Source organism: Nannospalax galili, unplaced genomic scaffold, assembly GCF_000622305.1.
Source record: "Nannospalax galili isolate Female #2095 unplaced genomic scaffold, S.galili_v1.0 scaffold567, whole genome shotgun sequence".
Classification (NCBI taxonomy): domain Eukaryota; kingdom Metazoa; phylum Chordata; class Mammalia; order Rodentia; family Spalacidae; genus Nannospalax; species Nannospalax galili.
The window spans coordinates 2,340,379-2,360,443 of NW_008357638.1; the positions used below are offsets into that span (position 1 = coordinate 2,340,379).

Sequence of the window (20,065 nt, forward strand, 5' to 3'; positions counted from 1 at the left end):
ATAAAAAACTATTTTTTAAAAAAGAACTGGTTCTTATTTAAAAAAAAATAAAGAAATAAAAGGCAAGTTAAATAAAGATATAATGACTTGTTCTTGTTGACTGCTTGTTGATTTCCTTAGAATTAAGTCATAAAAACTCAGAGTTTTCTTTTGTGTATCACCATCATAATATAGCTTTTAAATATCCTGATACGTGGACATAATGTTATTGAGATGAAAATATTATTGCAGAATTTTGTCTGAATAGAAACTTACTTTTTCCTAACATTGATCTAGCTCACTCTCAGAGCAGTCCTATGTCAATCTTTAATGTCCTTCTACTTTTAAAAATAAGTCAAACTGTTCACTTTAAAATGGTTAGCTTTGTTATATGAATTTCATCTCAATAAAAAATCAAAATCCTTCAATAAGTAAATTGATTCTCAAAGTAGTTTTTCTTAAGTCAACTCACAGATTTGATAACATGGCATTTATAATATACTAATCAAAATTAGAGGTTATATAACTTGTTTAAAATTTTATAATAGCAAATTGTTAAACAGATTCAGCTTGTGACATTTTTACTTAAATCTGTTGATTACAGTTGATGAGAAACATTAATAAATCCAATAACATTTTTCTACACAGCTATTTTGAAATGTCAGCCATTGCTAATCAATAGACTTCTTTTCTGACTGGTCAAATGGCTCACAAAATGGTCACAATGACTAATTCTGAGATCTCTTCACAGGTCAGACCCACAGAAAGCTTGATCCAAATAGTTACTAACTCTGTGTGTTATGCCTCTTAACCAGGGAGAGAGGTGACTGTGTTGGTGGCAATAGTGCCATTTGTCTTTCAAGTAAATGATTAAAATGTGATCTTCTGTTTAGTTAACACTCTAAAATTAAATTGCATCTTAACTGCACTGACATCTGTCATTCAAACATGTCAACTCATAAACCTGACAAAGGACAAATTGTGCCAGTTTGTTATATCACAGATGTTTACTGGTCATCTTTCTACAAAGTCCCTTTGGCTATGAGACACTCAGTGGGTTTGGCAATTGTTGTGGTTAAATTTGAATAATTCACAAAAAACTTAACACAATTATAACAACTGTAATACTGTTAAAATTCCAGTACAGATAGTTTCATTAAAATACTATTAATTTAATTTGAAATTATATGTCAATACAAGAATTCACATTGACAAATGTGCTAAATCAATCCTCTTTCAGAAGTGCTCATTGAAAGGCTTCTTTCAAAAAATGAAAATTGCTACAAAGCATCAATTACTTAACTACAATGACCCTTTCTGCTCAGGTTTCTGCTCATATTACCTTCTTTTAGTCATGATTTTATGTGGAAAAAAGATGACAAGAGATACAGAATCGAATATTTTCATATTTAGCACTTGAAGGGGTTAAATTTGTTTCAGATTTCAAAAGACCATATACATATGTGGTTGTTTTTTATACAATAGCTACTGCTGGATATGGTGGATGGGTTTTCAAGGAGCAATTAAACGCAAATTAAAAGGCTCTTTGATCTCCATATGACTGGCTGGTGAGGGACTCACATCCCAAAATGTGTGCTGACAGGATCTGCCCTAACCCTCTGAAATGAGTCCCAGCAGGAACCCTGTCCAGCGGCTGACTCATGGGGCCGAGCATTGTCCCCAACAGTGGGCGAGGGGCTAGTTGGTTGGGAGTGGCAGATGGTTTCATTTGTTATATATTTTCACTCTTCACCTAAATTTAGGTGAATCCTGAACACAGATGAGAGAAAAGCACTAAAACTGCACCTGCCACTTCTGCTTCAAAAAGAATCAACTCTAGTTCACAGAGAATCTGGAGGGAACAATCTGGTAAGTTGGCTTTAGCCAATGAATAAAATGTTCTGAGTAGGCTGAGGCTACTTTGCATATGACTATAAAGCTCTTCAACTTGTATTCACATCTCCTTTTCCTTAATTTTATTTAAAATTAAGCCCATAAAGCTTATATTTTTTTAAAAAAAAATCAGTTTCAGAAACAAAAAAGTATACTTATGAATGTGCAGGATCTTTTGCTGGCTTCTTAACATGACTACAATCAAATGCAAATATCTGAATATCAAGAAGAATCAAAAATTACCAGCGTGAACAGATTTCTTAATTTCCTATCCCAAATCAAACTTTCTTAAAGTGATATTTAAAAGCAACATACTACACAATATACGATTCTTATACTACCCACTTTACTAGGCTTTTGTGTCACCTTTAAAAATATAGTAACTCAAGATTCAAATTTTGAAGCAAGCATTTATATGTTTGAATACATAGATCATCAATAAATATCACAATAACCACAACAGATACAGCCATCGACAATAATCTCAACAATTCTGGGATTAAAGGTGTGTGCCACCAGACCTGAAATTTAGATCCCCTTCCCTATCCACATATCTCCTTATTGCCCTCCACCCAATTTAATGTACTCTATTACATAAATATATACATACATATATATTAAGGCCTACAGAGTCTAATTGGTGTCCCCAAATGTCCTTCAGTGTGGGTCCATCCACCAGAGCCTGGTTAACCTATCAGGAGTTCCATCCTTGTAAGGCACTTTTTCTCCCCCTCCCAGTAGCTATGTTTCCAAAAGTTCCTTAGGTTGGATTGGGGTTTCTTACTCACTTCTTCATGACTATGCTGGGGTTTTGTCTGGTTTGAGCTTGCAAGAGACAGGTGCATGCTGTCACCATTGCTGTGAGTTCATATGAGTAACTGACCTGCTGTCTGGAAAACTGTTTCCTTGTGGTCATCTACCACTTCAGGCTCTTACAGTCTTTCTACACTTTCTTCCACAATAATCCCTGAGCCATGGGAGGTAGAAATTTGATATAGGTGTCCTATTCAGGGATAAGTACTCTGTAGCCTCTTCTCTGCACATTAGCTAGTTGTGGGTTTCTGTATTAATCACCATTTACTGTATAAAGAAACTTTTCTTGTTAGAGAAGTTCTGGGTTTCTTTTGTTTGTTTTTGAGGCAGAGCTTGCCACGTAGTCCAGACTACCGTTGAACTCATAATCTTCTGGGATCAGCAGGCAGAATCTCCCAGGCAGAGATAGTGAACGTGATACACCACCACACCCAGCAACGTATAAGATCTTAGTGATGTTCCAGACTCCAGACCTAGAACAGATAGAGAAACTTCTTCATGACTATGCTGGGGTTTTGTCTGGTATGAGCTTGCAAGAGACAGACTACTCTTGAATAACAATAAGACCTAGAATGAGAGATCTCATTTCTCTCCAGAGGCTCAAGACCTAGGGGGGTAATCACAATTATCTGTAGAATGAAGAGAAAAACCACAGAAGTGGAATATAACAGGCTTACAGTCAACATTTTTAGTCTTTACACATTTTAAAGTAATACACAGTAGAGGAAATAAAGTGAGCTACTTCCAAACCTCCATGACCACCTGTGACCATTCCTTATGACCCAACCCCCCTAGCAGCAGCATCAAAGCCATACTTCCTGCAGGGTCCCGGGACAATATTTCTAAATCAGTAATCTGTTTTTGCTCAAAAGATTTCCCTGTGTCTTTCTACCTCTACCACAAAAGAAAGGGTGTCACCTTTCTCACCCCATCCTTAACTTGGATCCAGTGGATCGAACTCTCTGAAGTGTGTTGTATGCTCCTGTGTTATGTGTATAGGTGTGTAAATGAGAGGCCTAAATTTAAAATTAAATGAACAGTTTCTCAACTAGAGGGCTGCTTTATTAGATGCTCTAATGGTACGTTAATAGAAGATATGTGTTTGATAATGTTTATGTTGAAGTAGATAATTCTTCATACTTCTTTCGAGTGACCGTAACCACATTGAAGGACAAAAACCAAGGGAACATGAAGATTCCTGGACCTAGCTCAGATTCTCTAAATCCTTTTAAATTGGTTTTGTTTCATGTAATTTATTTACTTTTATTTAAAAATCACAATTGCTTTTTTAATCTACCTAGGAGTTAGGATTGTCTTCTCTACAATGCTACACAAGCAGAATACACATTCAGGTTATAATTCTTTTCACTTCAATAATTAAATACTGCCTTTCACTTATGATTAAAAATTCAAATTAAGAGTGAAAGCCTATTATGCTTGACAACTGATTTTCATATAAGAAATCATAGAGAGATTCAAGAGTGCTAGTAAATTCTATGACCTTATGTATTCAAAGTGACTATCAGGTATCAGGAAGAAGGACTCTTCAAAACCCAACATCCGCTTGAAAACCTGTTTTCCCCTTTAACATGGTTTTCACAGTTCAAGTAATCATTCATAGGTGTGACATAAAGTTCATGAATTATGAGACACTGTTGTCATTCCTTTTGTGAATTACAACTTTTGGCCATATGGGTTTGATATCAATTATAAGAGCAATTCATGTAATATACAGATATATAATAGCGTGCCACCATCCAGTGCAATTCATTCTTATCTGTGAGATATTATCACACAGCTCACAAAGGGCTGAACTTAAGTTCATCCTGAAGGTTATTCAGTCACACAGAGAGATTCTTTTCCCCTTAAATGTTACTCTTATATTCCTATCCAATTAAGAATTTTGGGGGTTTGCTAAATTTAGCAAAAGGAATATATAATATCAACTGTACAAATCAATTTTTGTATGTATTGGCACATTTATATCAGTTTCATATTTACACACAATATTTTCCTGTGTTTATTAAATAGGAAGTCATCTCTTTTTAATTTAAAATATTTCACATATTATATAAAGTATTATATATCAAAATTAAAATTTTCTGTATTACACAAAAGGAAAATATACATCAAAATAAACATGTTTCTTTTCTCTTGTTAAAATGACCTAATTTCAGGCAAATCCCTTCCAATAAAAAGTCTACAATCTACTGGCAAGCACCACCAAAATCCCAGTATCTCCATTTCCTATCTATGAGCTCTCTGCACCTTATTTGACTGTGAAAGAAAGTGATAATGAAGACAGATCACACGAGTTGCTGTGAGGTTTAAACAGAGCCCAGATACCTTCTGACACATACTAGGTATTAAATAAATGCTAGTGCATCACTGTGTTAAGTCCCCAGGCCTTTTTTTTTTTTTTTTTTGAATAAACAAAATGTATTTGTTTCTGTGAATTAACTACTACATACTGGCCCAGCACCTTGTAGGATTATATCCATACAGACTATATATGCACACTTAAAAAATAAAAGTGTTCTTATTAGAAAATATCATTAAGAAAGATTTGGTGCCAAGGCAACCACTGATTAAAGTGATTGCTGTTACAGCACCTCTGATGCTTTATGATACTTAATTCATTTAAATGTACAAATACTTTATTGGTCAAAATACATCGATCTTAAGTAGATTATTCATTTATAAAAGCCTAAAGATTTGTTCTTCTAGAGAGAAGTTGAATATTTCAATGGCATGAAAGCCATCTTGTTTTCCTGGTTCTTCTCTTTGGCTTTGTGTACTTTTTCTCAAGCAAGCTCCTCAGGCTACACCTGGAGACAAATAAACTTGAACATCTGACTATGTGACTCAGTTTTGGCAGACAGTAGCATGCAAGTTTTCTTACTATTAATAACTTACTGCAGGCATTCATAGACACACCCTGGGATCCCCTTCCTCGGGGTTAGGAGTTTCAAAGTCAGGCTTCCTGCAATCCTTCATGGAGCCGCCCAGTGCCCTACTTTGCCCTACCCTCTCCTGGCCTCCAATGCCCAGAGAATTCTCCTAGACAGTAGCTACACTGATAATCTCTAGCACCAAGAAGGCAACAAGAGACTTCAGCTTTCACTGACAGGACTAAGTCCAAAAGTGAGGTGGGCAAAGTTATGGCAAAGGATGAGAGAGAGAACAATCAAACGAGGACTCACAGACTGACAGGGAATAGGACTATACCCTCCACTCTCCACAAACCTGCATAGGTCACTGCAGACCTCACAAAGTGGGACCTCTGACCTCAGGTCTCTGCCTGAGAACCTCATAACTGTCCCAACTTCAACCCGCATGCCAGGATTGAAGTTACAAAGCACACAGAATCCAGATATCTTTTTTTCACTTAAGTCCTGCATATTACATCCTATTCCTAATTCCAGAACCTGTTACCCTTTTTGAACCATTAAATATTCACCAAGAATAAGGAGAGCAGTTAAAGAGACATACCATATAAGTATGTTATAGCATCCTGATGCTTTATAATATTTAATTCATTTAAATGTAGAAACAAGGAAGTATAAAGGAAACACGCAGGTATATATGTATATGTATATGTATATGTATATGTATATGTATATGTATATGTATATGTATAGTATAATGAGGAGTGCTATTTGAAATAAAGTAATCTTATAAATTCATAAATTCAATTATTTAGTTAATAAACATTTATTAAGAGATGCCATGTGGGCCTGGAGAGATAGCTCAGCAGTTAAGAGCACTGGATGCTCTTGCCGAGGACCTGGGTTTGAATTCCAGGACCTATATAGCAGTTAACAACCATCCTAACTCCAGTTCCAGGGTATCTGATACCCTCTTCTGACCTCCCCAGGCACTGCACCACATAGGTGCACCTACCTACATGCAGCCAATACACTCATATAAAATAAAAATAATAAATAAAATATATACTAAAAAAAAGAGGTGCCGTGTGTCCAGGCACTATGCTCATGCTTAATATACAAAAAAAAAAAAAAATATATAAAAAAAAAAGGGGGCGCTGGTTCCCGGGGCATTATTCTTATTTAAAATAAAAAAAAAAAAAAAAAAAAAAAAGTTAAAAAGCTCATGCCTCAATGAGCCTCAAGGGAAATGTGAAATGATAACATTTACCATTACAAGTATCGGTAGTATTTGGCATTATTCTGTAACAGCAAGAGTGAACAACAGATGGGAAGGCTGTACAGTAGTTCCAAAAGAGCTTCACAAGATGGTGATAACTTAAATAAGATTTGAAGAGAACCCCGAAAATCCATCCCTGTGTGAGAGTTGCGGGTACACCAGTCACGGAGAAACACACATGCAAAGAGGGAGCATGCTCACACTGGGAGAAACAAAGTGAAGTATGGTGGCCAATGATGACTAGTGATAGGAGAAATCCCTGACAGGCCCTGCATATCTCAGGAAGAGGTGTGGATTCTCTCTGCTATAGCCAATGGGCGGGCAGTAAGCGGCAGCTAATGAGAATGAAAGATGCTGTACCCGCTACCGAAATTCTCAGACTTCAAATGGGCGACAGGAGATGCAGACAAGGGAGGTGGTAGCTACAGAACAGAACAATCCACAGGTTTGTTTTTTGTTTTAAATGAGTCTAGGCAGAGGTCTCTTCCATGGAAAGAAAAAGAAGAAAATCACCTAAGATATTTAAGAGGAGCACTTTATAAGAACTTGTTTATAAAGCAAGAACTTGTATCAACTACAGGTCAGTGCTGCTGGAGAAGACTACCATTCGATGCCTTTGCCTTTGCCAAGTGTAAGAAAGAAGATGAGCTTTAGGAAGACATGGAAGCTCATTTTGTACTTGGATTTGGGTATCTATGGGACATGGAGGCAAAAAGAAGACATGTGAAACTGCACTTAGAAGAGGTGTCTAGGCTGTAGACGCGGTCTGGAGCATCACTACCATGCAAGTGTAACTGAAATCAAAGACAAGGAAATACATTACCAAAAATGGAAATATGAGGAAAGAGTCAGCTTCGTGCAACATCATACTTGCTGTATTTTAAATTTTATGTTAGAAAGTGTCAAATACTTGGGCTAGAGAGTTGTCTCAGCAGTGAGAGCGCTGGCTGCTCTGGCAGAGGACCTGGGTTCAGTTCCCAGCACCCACGTGGTGGCTAACAACCGTCCATAACTCCAGTTCCAGGGGATCCAACACCCTTTTCTGACTTCCACAGGCACTGTACACAGGTGGTACGCTTACATGCATGCAGGCAAAACACTCATACACATAAAATAAAAATAAATTCATTCTTAAAATTGTCAAATACCATATTTAGAAATATTCTACTTATCTATCAATACACAACTAAGGCTAAACATTAAAAAAACTCTAAAAAATGTTTTGTTTACATTTTCTTTCTTAGATTAGAAAAAAGCGTAGAAAGGAAAATTATTTGGAATTAGTTATTCTACACAGGAAACTGTAAGTCCACACATTTTTATTAACATCTTTCAGAACACTGCGTGGTAAATAAATGATAGCTTTAGTAATTTATAATTATCCAAGAACCTGAACATCGTATATTTTGTAGTAGCTTTAGCTAACATTTCTAAAGTCAAAGGAAAACGGTAGTGACAACTTAGAATAATTTAAAATTCACATAGATCTAGTTCTATATCTTATGCTGTCAATCATAAGTTAAAAGAACAGGAAAGTGAAGGATACAGGGCAACTCTTACTCTAGTTTACCAATTACAAAGTCTCTGACTCATATGAGGAAGACAATTCTGATTTCTGAATATATAAAACTCCATTTTTTTCCTCTGAAGTTTATCTAGACTTTAACATGGTAAGTGGCCCATCTTTCAGTCAGAAAATATGTAAGAATATCTTATGAATAGGGCCTTTAGTAAGTAGCAAAATGAGCAAATCAATATTCAGTCTTAGACTAGACTTCCTTTTCAGCTCTATCTTAACAGAGACGTTGACTTTAGTGTATGAATATTTGCTAAGGTGTCGGGTTTATATTGGTGACTTCAGAGAACTACATAGAACAATGAGCTTTCTGTGTCACATGAAAACAATAAAAAGACAATGCAGCAATAAAAATGCTTCTATTAGCAATCTATGTCACAGTTGTTCTAAGAAATGCCTGCAATTTTAAAGAAGAAATATATGATTTTTTTTTTCAAGGAGATGATTTTTCAGTCTAACTCTGATTTTCTTTCTTTTTTTTTTCTTCTTTTGTGTGTATTTATGTATTGCCTGCATGTAGGTAAGTGTACCCGTGTCGTGCAATGCCTACAGAGGTCAGAAGAGGCTGTCAGGTCCCCTGGGACTGGAGTTACGGAAAGTTGTTAGCTGCCGTGTGGGTCCTGGGATTTGAACCCGGGTCTTCTGCAAGAACAACCAGTATTCTTAACCGCTGAGCCATCTCTCCAGCCCCCTAACTCTAACTCTAATTTTCTTATGGTGCTGGGGATTGAATTTGAAGCTTTACATGCTGGGCAAGAACTCTATCACTGGGCTACATCACCAGCCCTTGTTGGTCTAACTTTAATTTTAAGCAATGAGATTGGATACCTACCACAGTAATCACCTGATACCATAAGTACAAAGGTAGTTTGTAGTATCATTTCACATTTCAAAAGAAAAGGAAAATCTCCCAAAATATAATGAGCTTCACTGAGATTGTGCGATAACAGAAAACTTCAGAATCAGGTGGCACTCATGTGAAGCCCTAAACCTAACAGTTGTTAAACATAAGACCCTATAAAAGCAACATCTGTGAATTTGTTTCCTTATCTACATATCTAGAACAAAGCTAGTATCTACTTTGAAATGATTCTCAGTCAGATTTAAAAAGCTTGGTACATAAAACATCGATTTGTCACCCTCAATTTTTCCTTTATCTCTCTACTTTTTCTTCTTTCTATATAGTATGTCCCATCTAACACACTGCATATTTACTTACTGTTTTTATTATCTGCAACCCTCCCCACCCATTGAAATGGACCATGAGAAAGTGTATTGCTGCCTGTTTTGTTCAATGAAATATCCTAAACAACATCAGCACTGCACACTAACAAAGTAGACACTGAATGAATGAATGAATGAATGAATGAATGAATGAATGAATGAATGCTGAGGAGGCTGACAAATACTATTAAAAATAAAACTTATATAGTAATAATACTTTAATCGTTGCTAGATCTTTTTATGGTAAATCATACTGTGTAGATTCTTCTACCTTAGACAGCAGATAACATTTTGTGTGACACTGGATATCAATCCTGTAAGTTCTGTGATAAAGAATGATGGATTATAAAAAGAAAAGAAGATAAAAATCTCTAATGTCCTCTCTAGAAAAGCACCTTGATTCTACAATTTGAGAAGAAACAAAGGCTGATTTATAGAAGTCTGTATGTTAATTTACCATAAAATAGGATTGCTTCCCAGAAACACAAACTTAGAAGTTAGTAAAACATACATCCACCAAAGAATGAGACTTAAAATATATTATTTACAAAATGCAGCTGAGCAGGAAGACAGGCACAGTAGGTTTTGGCAACACCCCATAGCAAGAGCAAATCATCTATGCTGAATATGTGCTAATCACTAGTGGAAAGACATATATATTTTTCCCAGAATTGATAATTAAAATGTAGTTGATTTTATAAAAAAAAATAGTAAAATAGAGTCAGCATTCCCATTCAGATCCATATGTCAATGTTTCTTCTGAGTAGCTGAATCTGCCAACTATCTAGTCACTGATCTAGTATCAAGTCATCCTTCCTGACAATGTCCATGACTTTTGACCCTTTATCACTGTTAAATGGTAACTTCGTGTCATTGCTACATTGAACAAGAAGCAAGACACTGAAGTATGACCCTCAAATACAGTGACTTCCTTAAAGAGACAAATGTTTCTTTGTAAATAAAGCACTTCTAAATTTCTTTTTGACTTTGAACTAGGAAAAAGTGATTTTAAAATGTAACATTTAGAAGATCTATCACTTCAACCTTAATTAGAACACCATGAAGGAATCTATATATGAAAATTAACTATCACAGAATGTATACTTAAAAATTAATCCTGATTCATCTAAAATGTTTTCTGTGGAGATCAGTCTTTAGTGAGATTTACTCTATCAATATAATTATGTCAAACAAAACTAAAATGCAAATAAAAACATTACTTACAAGAATTGATTACACATTGCATTTACATAATTTATAATGATAAAACGTGTATGTGCAAAAGCTATTGACTCAGGAATTGTAGGTAATCTAAAGATAATCTTAATAGTATTGTTCCTATTTTACAGATAATATTGATAAAAAGACTTTAAATATATAGACTATTCCAAAACCTGAGGCAATTCCACTGAGAAAGCATGTATACTAGGTATACTATATGATAAAAAATACAAGTGAAATAAGGTTTAATATTTTTCTACATAAAAAATTAGTTCACCAAAACAGATGTGATATATAATTTAAGACATGATTAAAGGAAAAGGATTTGATGACCCTTAAGACAGCGCTCAGCAAGTCTGAATGTGTGTTGACCAACACACACTGACATTATTCTGCAGCACCGATCAATAGATATTAGCTTTAAAAAGCGAGATACAGAAATAAGCTGCAGCATATTTTTTAAATGATATAGCGAAGGTTTAAATCATCTCAATCAAGACTCAATTTTTTTCCTCACACTTTTTCCAGCTGTTCTCTTCCAGTTAAGGCTCTTCATTTCAAATAAATTTAATTAGTTTCATTGATCAGAGCCAACACTTACGAGGCTCTCTCCATGCTCCTTTACTTTTATAAGGCCAACAGTAACAAAGGCTGCTCGGTATAGGTGCAACCGTCCTAACACAGCATTCAGACCTCATTCATTCTCACCCCAAAGTCTCATTTTAAGGACAATCATCATACTTTTAGAAAAATAGGAAATTATATTTCATATTTTAGTTGGCATCTTGGTCAAATTATTTCTAAAAATAAGTTCCAGTTTGATGCTAAAGTAAAATTAATACACCTAACCACATTAACCTAAATGCTGCTACCAAATGACACTTCATATAAAATACCGGCAAATGTTTCTCATGATACAATTTCTAGTTATTTTATGAAGAGGTATTATCAATATGATTCTGTTTAAATAGCTGAAAAAGTAATTTTCAAAGGGAATGGCTGAGCCAGCCAGGCTTGCTCTGGTGGTTCTGGCACTCTAAGATGCTGCTTAGCCCAAAATAAGATTAGTGTACTCCAAGTGGGCTTTTCTTGATGCATCTACCATATTTTTCATAATACAATTTATATAGGATTCTATTCAATAAAAAGAAATATGGTTTTCTTCTGAACCGTCACAAAAATCTATAGCACAGCTTAATCAAGCCACACACTCCAGCGGCAACCTGAACGAGCTACGGACAGCAGAGTTGCTTTGACAACATGTTAAGGAAGAATTTTTTTTTTAGTCATTTAAATTCTTTGGATATTGCACACTCTTGCTTCTTGTACCCATGGCATGAAGTAAATAAATCCACTAGCAAAAGCCATTCGTCAAACACATTTAGCCAAATTAAACAAAATATATTGTAAGCAGCATGAATTAACTTTCCAAACTAGACTTACATTAAAATTGCATTAAACTTCTTGCTCTTTTAACAATAAAATAAAAGCAGTCATGAGCTATAATTCAGTCATATGAATTTGGTAGTGCATAATTTAAATTTTCAACTAATTTATTAATAATCTTTACTTGAGTGCTCAAAAATTGAGCTTTTATTAGAATGATCATTGAGCTGTTCTACTAATGTAAAAGCAAAGTCTCCTTTGTAATAAATTAAACAACTATGTTTTATAGATGAGAAGATCTTTAGCTTTACAGGGTATTAGGTCAACAACAAAACATATCTATACCACTGCAAAAAAGCAATAAAAACAAGAGCCAAAAAAACTACTTTTAAAAAAATCTGCAAATCAAAGATTTCTTTCACTAGCTATTTAAATAAATTCCATTAATTTTGAAATGCTCAGTGGATTTCAGAAAACTGGAGGTTTCTGGTATTGTTCACATTTAATTCAGATGATACTTTGGTTAGAAAATTACATATTAAACAGAATTAAAAAGTAGCAAGTATTGCCGGGCATGGTGGCACATGCTTTTAATCCCAGCACGTGGGAGGCAGAGGCAGGCAGATCTTTGTGAGTTTGAGGCCAGCTTGGTCTACACAGAGAGTTCTAGGACAGCTGGAGCTACAAGGAGACCCTGTTTCAAAAAGATAAAAAAAAAGTAACAAGTATCTGTTATCATCTCGCCTTATCTGAAAATGAGTTGCTCCCCAACCTAGTCATAACTTACTTGAAGCCATGGCCTAAGGTACAGTTTTCTGTTGCTTTTCTTTTAAAGATTTACTATTTTAATTTCTGTGTATGTGTGTGCTTGCATGAGTTTACGTGTACCAATGTGTTCAGGTGCCTGCGCAGGCCAGGGACTTCAGATCTTGTAGAATGGTAATGGTACTGTGTTTTAAACACAGCTTTCCAAGTGGCTAAGGAAATCACTGGGTTTTCTCAACCTCTTCACAACAGAAAAAAGTGAAAAGCATTCCAATGGCAACAGTAACAGACTTGCCACACAGAGCTTTGAAAAAACAAAAGAAAAAAAATCCTCTTTCCCATTTTTTTTTTGGTCAAAAATGCTACTATAATTTTCTGGTCATGTTTCCTTTAAAATTATTGGGTTTTTTTTTGTTTTGTTTTGTTTTTGGTCTTTTTGAGACAGGGTCTCCCTGTAGCCCCAGCTGTCCTGGAACTCACTATGTAGACCAGGCTGGCAGTTAATATTCATGCTTCATAACAAAGCTTTTAGTCAAATTTAAACGTTTAACCATCTGCAAACACAAAGAAATCATTATCAATGTCAATAAAACTATACAAGCTGTTTTTATCCTCAGTACATTCAACAAAATTGAACACAATGAATATGGAGATACAGTAATTAAAACTAATAAAAGTTATTAACCAAATAGGTTAAACATATTATATGAGAGCATTATAAAATTTATCTTATATCTGGCTGTGCGATATATAATACAGGTAAAAATGTTCAATATTGACACAGTAAATTCAAAAAACAGAATTTACTTCCTTAATTTCAGTATAAAGACTATGGGTAAGCTTCCTTATGCAGCTACACCGTATATAACTTCATTATTCTTGAATTTAACCTTGTAATTGCATATCGTTTCACAGACTAATGAGTGTGTGTCTTCCACTTCATGTTCCAAAGCTTTAGTAATGATCCTAGTTGTGGAATTAAAAGATCTCCAGAAAATCAAGTGCAGAGTTGGCAGGTTCATTGTTATAGTGACAATGTGTGATCCTGGACCAAATAAACAGTCCCACTTGTTTTCACCTCAAGATCAAAAAGGACACTACAGAATCTTATAAAACTACTCCTCCAAGACAAGTTTCCAGTCTTCCCCTCAAAATATTCAGCCCCTATACATGATGCAGAAAGCATTTTACAATATTTATCAAAGCTCCATCCAAATTACATTACTGTGGCCAAACGTACCAGTGGTGATGTCATCATCAACGAGGTCATGTTCTTCTTCCTGGACCTTGGCTTCAGGTCCTGAGGCATCTGGAGCAGTAGTCATTGTCTGTATGGCTTCTGCTGTGACTCCAGCTGAAACAAACAAGAGTTACAAGAGTCCATGTTAAAACATGAAAGAGAAATGGACTAAAACTTTTACAGCTTTTTACTCACTTAAAATACAACATTCATCGAAAGTACAAAGTAGTCACAGATAAATGAATAAAGCCTCCATGTCTTCTTCACTTATTTATATGGATATATGAGATGGGTGTATTCTATACTCAGTTTTCATCAACATTTGAGAGAAACAGACACAAGACACTGATGTAAATTACATTTTTATTTGATTTGTTTCATCAACACTTTTGCTACAGATACCTAGGCTGATTTAGACCTAATCATGCAGCAATCAAAAACAAAACAAAACAAAACAAAACAAAAACCAAAAATACTGCAAAGTGGAGGACTAAGTCAAGGCTTACTTCTCTTCTATATTAGTGTGTTCATAACTTGGGGTTGGCAAGAAAGGTGAGGACAAAAGAGAGTTGTGCCCTAAGAAATTCATTGCCCCTCACAAACAACAAACATTTCCCTCTACAAAAGAACTATGGCTGTGATCAGACAACTATCCCGCTGAAAGCAGTAAGGCAAAAGCTGCCATTGGGTCAGTTCACACAAATGTCTTTCCCCTGCACACTCACCTGTCTTTGATGATGTATTCTGGAGTCATTGCATCTACCATATTATTTCTAACTTGGCAACAGGTATTGCAAAGGGATGTCTACGAAAACCAACTTTCATTCATGTTTTCATACTATATGATTATATTCTGTATTGTGGGATATAAAAATTTCATCCTAGTCACTCTAGATGTGGAAATGTCTATTCCAGTTTTTTAAAGAGGTACTTTAATATTTGCCCGTTCAGGAGCCATCCTAATGTTTTATAAATGAAACACTATGAATATTGAAGAATTTCTTTTTTCCTAAGGTGTTGTACTATCTTACATAATTCCCCAGGCTTGTTAAAGACACCCAGAGACAAAGATCATTCACCACCATGAACAATCTCAAACTAGACCTATCCATGCAGAATAGAACACCCCATTTTAGTAGCATCATTTGTTCAGAGTTGCGTGGAGGGTTGAGGGAGATGGGGAGGCACAAAGGAGGTAAGGGATCAAGGAGAGGGGAGTAAGAAGAGAATAATAATCCCTGATGAACGGAAAATAATGATGTCACCACTTTATAAAAGCATATTTAAAAATTTTTTAAAGCATATTTAGTGATGGCTTTACAAGATAAATTTTAACATGGATTATTTAATCAAAGCTACCTACCAGGAAAATACAAAAAAAAAAAAAAAAGGAGATAGAAAGAAAAATACCACATTCCTAAATAGAAACAGCTTAAATTTTTAAAAAAATCAAAGATCATTTTTTGTATCATTAACTCAAAATATAACCTTTGATATCTCATTCTCCTTTGGGAACAATCAATAATTCTAAAAATAATCAAAGAAACAGGAAAAAAGACATTAAAGAACAATTTGGACAGTAACAATCATTAGTATATTCCTTTCCTTAAAAATTAAGATATTCAATGAAAATAAAAGTAGAGGTTTATGTAGCAAACCATTTATGTTTATCTCATTTATTCAGAAAGAATGTAATTGCTCAATACAACACTGCTACTAAATTCAGGAACTAGGATTGAAATGGAGGTCTTCTGATCTGAAAACTCCATATCCTTTTACCACAAAGTCTTTTCAGGGACTGGCACAGGGCATTACAGAGCAGTTCAGCACAGCCATGAGGAGTCAAAATAATGCAATACAGTGTAAAAGCTACCAAGCCCTTTGTGAACACTCATGCTGTGCTAGGCAGTCATTCCACTGTGGACACTCAGGATTTGGGGACAGTTTAAAAAGCAAACATGTACATCTCAAGGTAACTGAGGTCAAAAGACCAGGAAGTTGTGCTGAAATTGTTTCTTTAATGGGTGCTTTTCAAAACAAAGGGTTATAAAACTTTAGGGAAAAAAAAAAAACTAGAGATCAAGATCTCTCATAAATATGCTAAATATACTTAATAAAATTCAAACAAATAGAATTCAACAATATATAAAAAGAATTATACAGGGTTGGAGAGATGGCTCAGTAGTTAAGAGCACTGGCTGGTCTTGCAGAAGACCCGAGTTCAAATCCCAACACCCACATTGCGGCTAACAATCATCAAAGAACTCCAGTTCCAGGGGGTCCAATGCCCTCTTCTGTCCTATGCAGGCATTGCACAGTAAGGTGTACTTATACACATGCAGGCATAACACTCATAAAAATTTTTTTAATGAATAAAAATAAATAAAAAAGTATACAATATGACCAAGTGTAGTTTACCTCATGGATGCAAGTCTAATTCAATTTTAAAAGCCATTTTAATCCAAAATATTTATAAGCTAAAGAAGACAATATCACATGATCATATTAATTACTTGATAAAATTTAACTTGAAAACATGAATTTTTTCAAACTGTAGGAAAATGAGAAGGGAATGTCCCCAACTTGTGAATATCTACTAAAACCTATAGATGAAATTTATACTCAACAAAGAAAGCCTGATCCCTTTCGATGTATGATGTGGAATGAGGGAAGATTCCCCTCTCACCAGAGTCACCTATTTAATACAGTGCTGGAAATTCTATCAAATGCCAAAGCATAAGATAAAACATACACAGTTTGAAAAAGACAATGCAATTGCTCCCATGTAATCTTTAATTCTAGGTACCAACTGGACTGCTTTCAGATACCTAGATGGCTCTCAAGCCACCTGGGCTTTCACATTTGACTGAGCTGCAACAGTTTTTGCTCCCAGTAGTTCCCCTCTCACTCTTATGCCACATGTTCTATTACCCAGCCAACTCTCCTTCCTTAAAGCCTCTGTATTAGTTACATTTCTGTTGCTGTAATAAGACACCATGACCAAGGCCACTTATAGAAGGAAGAGTTTATTTAGCTCAGAATTCTAAAGGGGCAAGAATCCATCATGGTGGGGAGGCGTGGTGGCAGGAGGAGGCAGGAAGAGAAAGCAGAGTGGAGTGTTCACATCTTGAAGCAGGCACAGGAAGCAGAGAGAGATGCCTGTTTGGCTTAAGAACATTCAAAGCCCACCCACAATGAAGGTGCTTCCTCCAGCAAGGCCATACTTTCTAAAACCTCCCCCAAACAATACCACCAACTAGGGACAAAATGTCCAAATACTTGGAGCCTATGGGGGACATTCTCATTCAAACCACCACAGCCCCTTTTTGCAATCACTCTACCAAGTGAGCTACATCCCCATCCACTTCTTATGAATCCTTTCTATTTTCATGACATACTCATATTCCCATATGAAGACTATATATACATATATCATATACACACATACATGTACACATATAGTTAAGATGTACATATATGAGCAATCATGTGGTATTATCTTTCTGAGTCGAGGATACCTCAATTAATATAATTCCCAGATCCATTCATTTTCTTGCAAATTTCATAATTTCATTTTTCCCTATGGTTGAATAAAATTCTGTGTATACATAAAATGGGTGTATGTCCATAAAAACATATACAGAACTTCTATACTGACTACAAAACTACAGTTAAGGAGATACTGATGAAAGAAAAACCTAAAGACATGAAATGGGGAGATACCTTATGGTCATGGGTTGGTAAATTCAAAATAATAAAGACATTAGTTGTCTACAAATCAAGAAATAGATTTGATGTAATTCTTACTGAAGTCTTAGGTGTTTTAGGTAGATATGGACAAATTATTCTGAAATTATAAAAACAAAGAAACTAGAATCAAACAATTTTGAAAACTAAAACAGTAAAATGTCCATCTATACCAATACGAGAACTTATTAGAGGGACAATCCACTAATTTGATGTAGCAGAACAGTGAACCCAGAAATAGGCACATACAATATGCCTAACAAATGTCAGAGAGGGGCACAAAAGGAATTCAAGAGAGGAAAGACTGGATCTTCAATAACAGGAGCCAGAGCTGGAGCTGTGGTCACCCACACATCAAGGTCGGGCGTTTACAAAGAGAAGGGGGCTGTTTATCTTACTGCTCTAGAGGTTCAGTGGCATGGTATTGGCATTTGCTTGGCTGTGATGAGAACCTCATGGTGGATGGAGTTTGGACCACAAAAGTAAGAGTGGGAGAAAAGAGTACATGGTGATACAAGAAGCCAGAGCAAGCATGGGGTCATCACTAATAACTTCTCACTGGACCTTAACTTTGAAATGACTCACCACCTCTCTATCATATGGGTAACCAAGATCCTACATATGAGTCTTTGAGGGGAAGCATATCCCAACCACAGCATATATCATACACAAAAATTAACTCAAAATGAATTGTGAACCTAAATATAAAATTTTTATATTAGAAAATCTCTACATTCTAAGGTTAGATTTGGCATCAAAAGCACAATTCACTGAAAGGTAGGTTTTATCAGAATTAAAATAACTTTTGCTATGCAAAAAATCCTATCAAGAAGAAAACAGCTAAATTAAAACAAGAAGCCCCAACTTTGGCTGAGGAAATACTAGGCTGATCACTGTTAGGTAAGAGAGAGTTGGTCTTCTTTAAGGGAGTGACACTAGGTAGGCTGATGAGGCTCCAGTGGATGAACTCACACTGAGGGACATCTGGGGGCACAAACTTGACTCAAGAGGCCTTAACATATATGACAGAATGCATGAAATGTGGTGTGTGTGTGTGTGTGTGTGAGACTATGGGAGGGTACAGATAGGGGAGGGGTCTAATAATGATTAAGATGAAATGCACAAAAATCCAATAAAATATACATTGAAAAAAATTACACACCCAATAAGAGACCAGTAACTAAACAAGTCTAGTTCAAGAAGCTCCTAAAATTCACTAGTAAATAGTCTTAAAAATTCCCCAAAAGGTTAAGCATAGCATATGATCCAACAATTACTATCATGAAATGAAATCATATGTCTACAAAAACAAATCCATAAATGTTCACGGCAGCATTATCTACAAAAGCCAAAATGTGATAATACTGCAAATGTTAAACTGAAAATCATAATATATTCCTATAGTGAAACATCATGTAGCAATACAAGGAAATGAAGTTCTGCCATGTGCTGTAAACTAATACTGGAAATTTGAGTAAAGAAGTCAGTTACAAAGCACCTCATCAAGGACCCAAAATGTCTAGAACAGTGAGGTCTACTGAGACACAAAGCACATTAGACTTTGACTGAGGGGAGTAGGGAACGGGGAAGGATGCTCCTTGGTTTTTTAATGTTCAATATCAACCAAGGCAGCTATGCCACTATTGTGTATACTGTTTGTACTTTTTACTTTTGCCATACAGCAGAAGGAAAAAAAAAACAAAACAGGAGAAAATGTAATAGATACCATGTGGCCTATACTGGCTGACTTTGCTACATAGACGAAAGTAACCTTGAACTTCTAGATCTTCCTGCCTTTACCTCCTAAATAATAAAACTGTAATGCTAGACAAGTACTCTACTAATTAAACTGTATTCCTACACCAAGAATGCATTTTTTAAATTATATTCTTGATTTGGTTAAATTTTCAATTCATGTATTGATCATCACAACCTTCAGTGTTATTTTCTTATCATTAAGTGAAAAAAAGAGGTCATTTTCTAATATCAGCTCAATGTCATAAGTCCCTTAAGTAACTAGGCTGTGGTGGCAACCAACTTCCTAAGACTCTTCA

At 35.4% G+C, this 20,065-nt stretch overlaps 1 protein-coding gene across 3 annotated transcripts in view; it reads right to left on the bottom strand.

Annotated features, from left to right (window-relative positions):
- Positions 1-20,065, bottom strand: part of Wdr7 (WD repeat domain 7) — a 359,330-nt gene that overhangs the window by 186,993 nt on the left and 152,272 nt on the right. For all 3 annotated transcript variants that reach the window (XM_008855378.2, XM_008855377.2, XM_008855376.2), the window contains one exon: positions 14,265-14,378. In XM_008855378.2, coding sequence (XP_008853600.1) covers positions 14,265-14,378 — 114 coding nt within the window. The remainder of the gene's footprint in view (positions 1-14,264; positions 14,379-20,065) is intronic.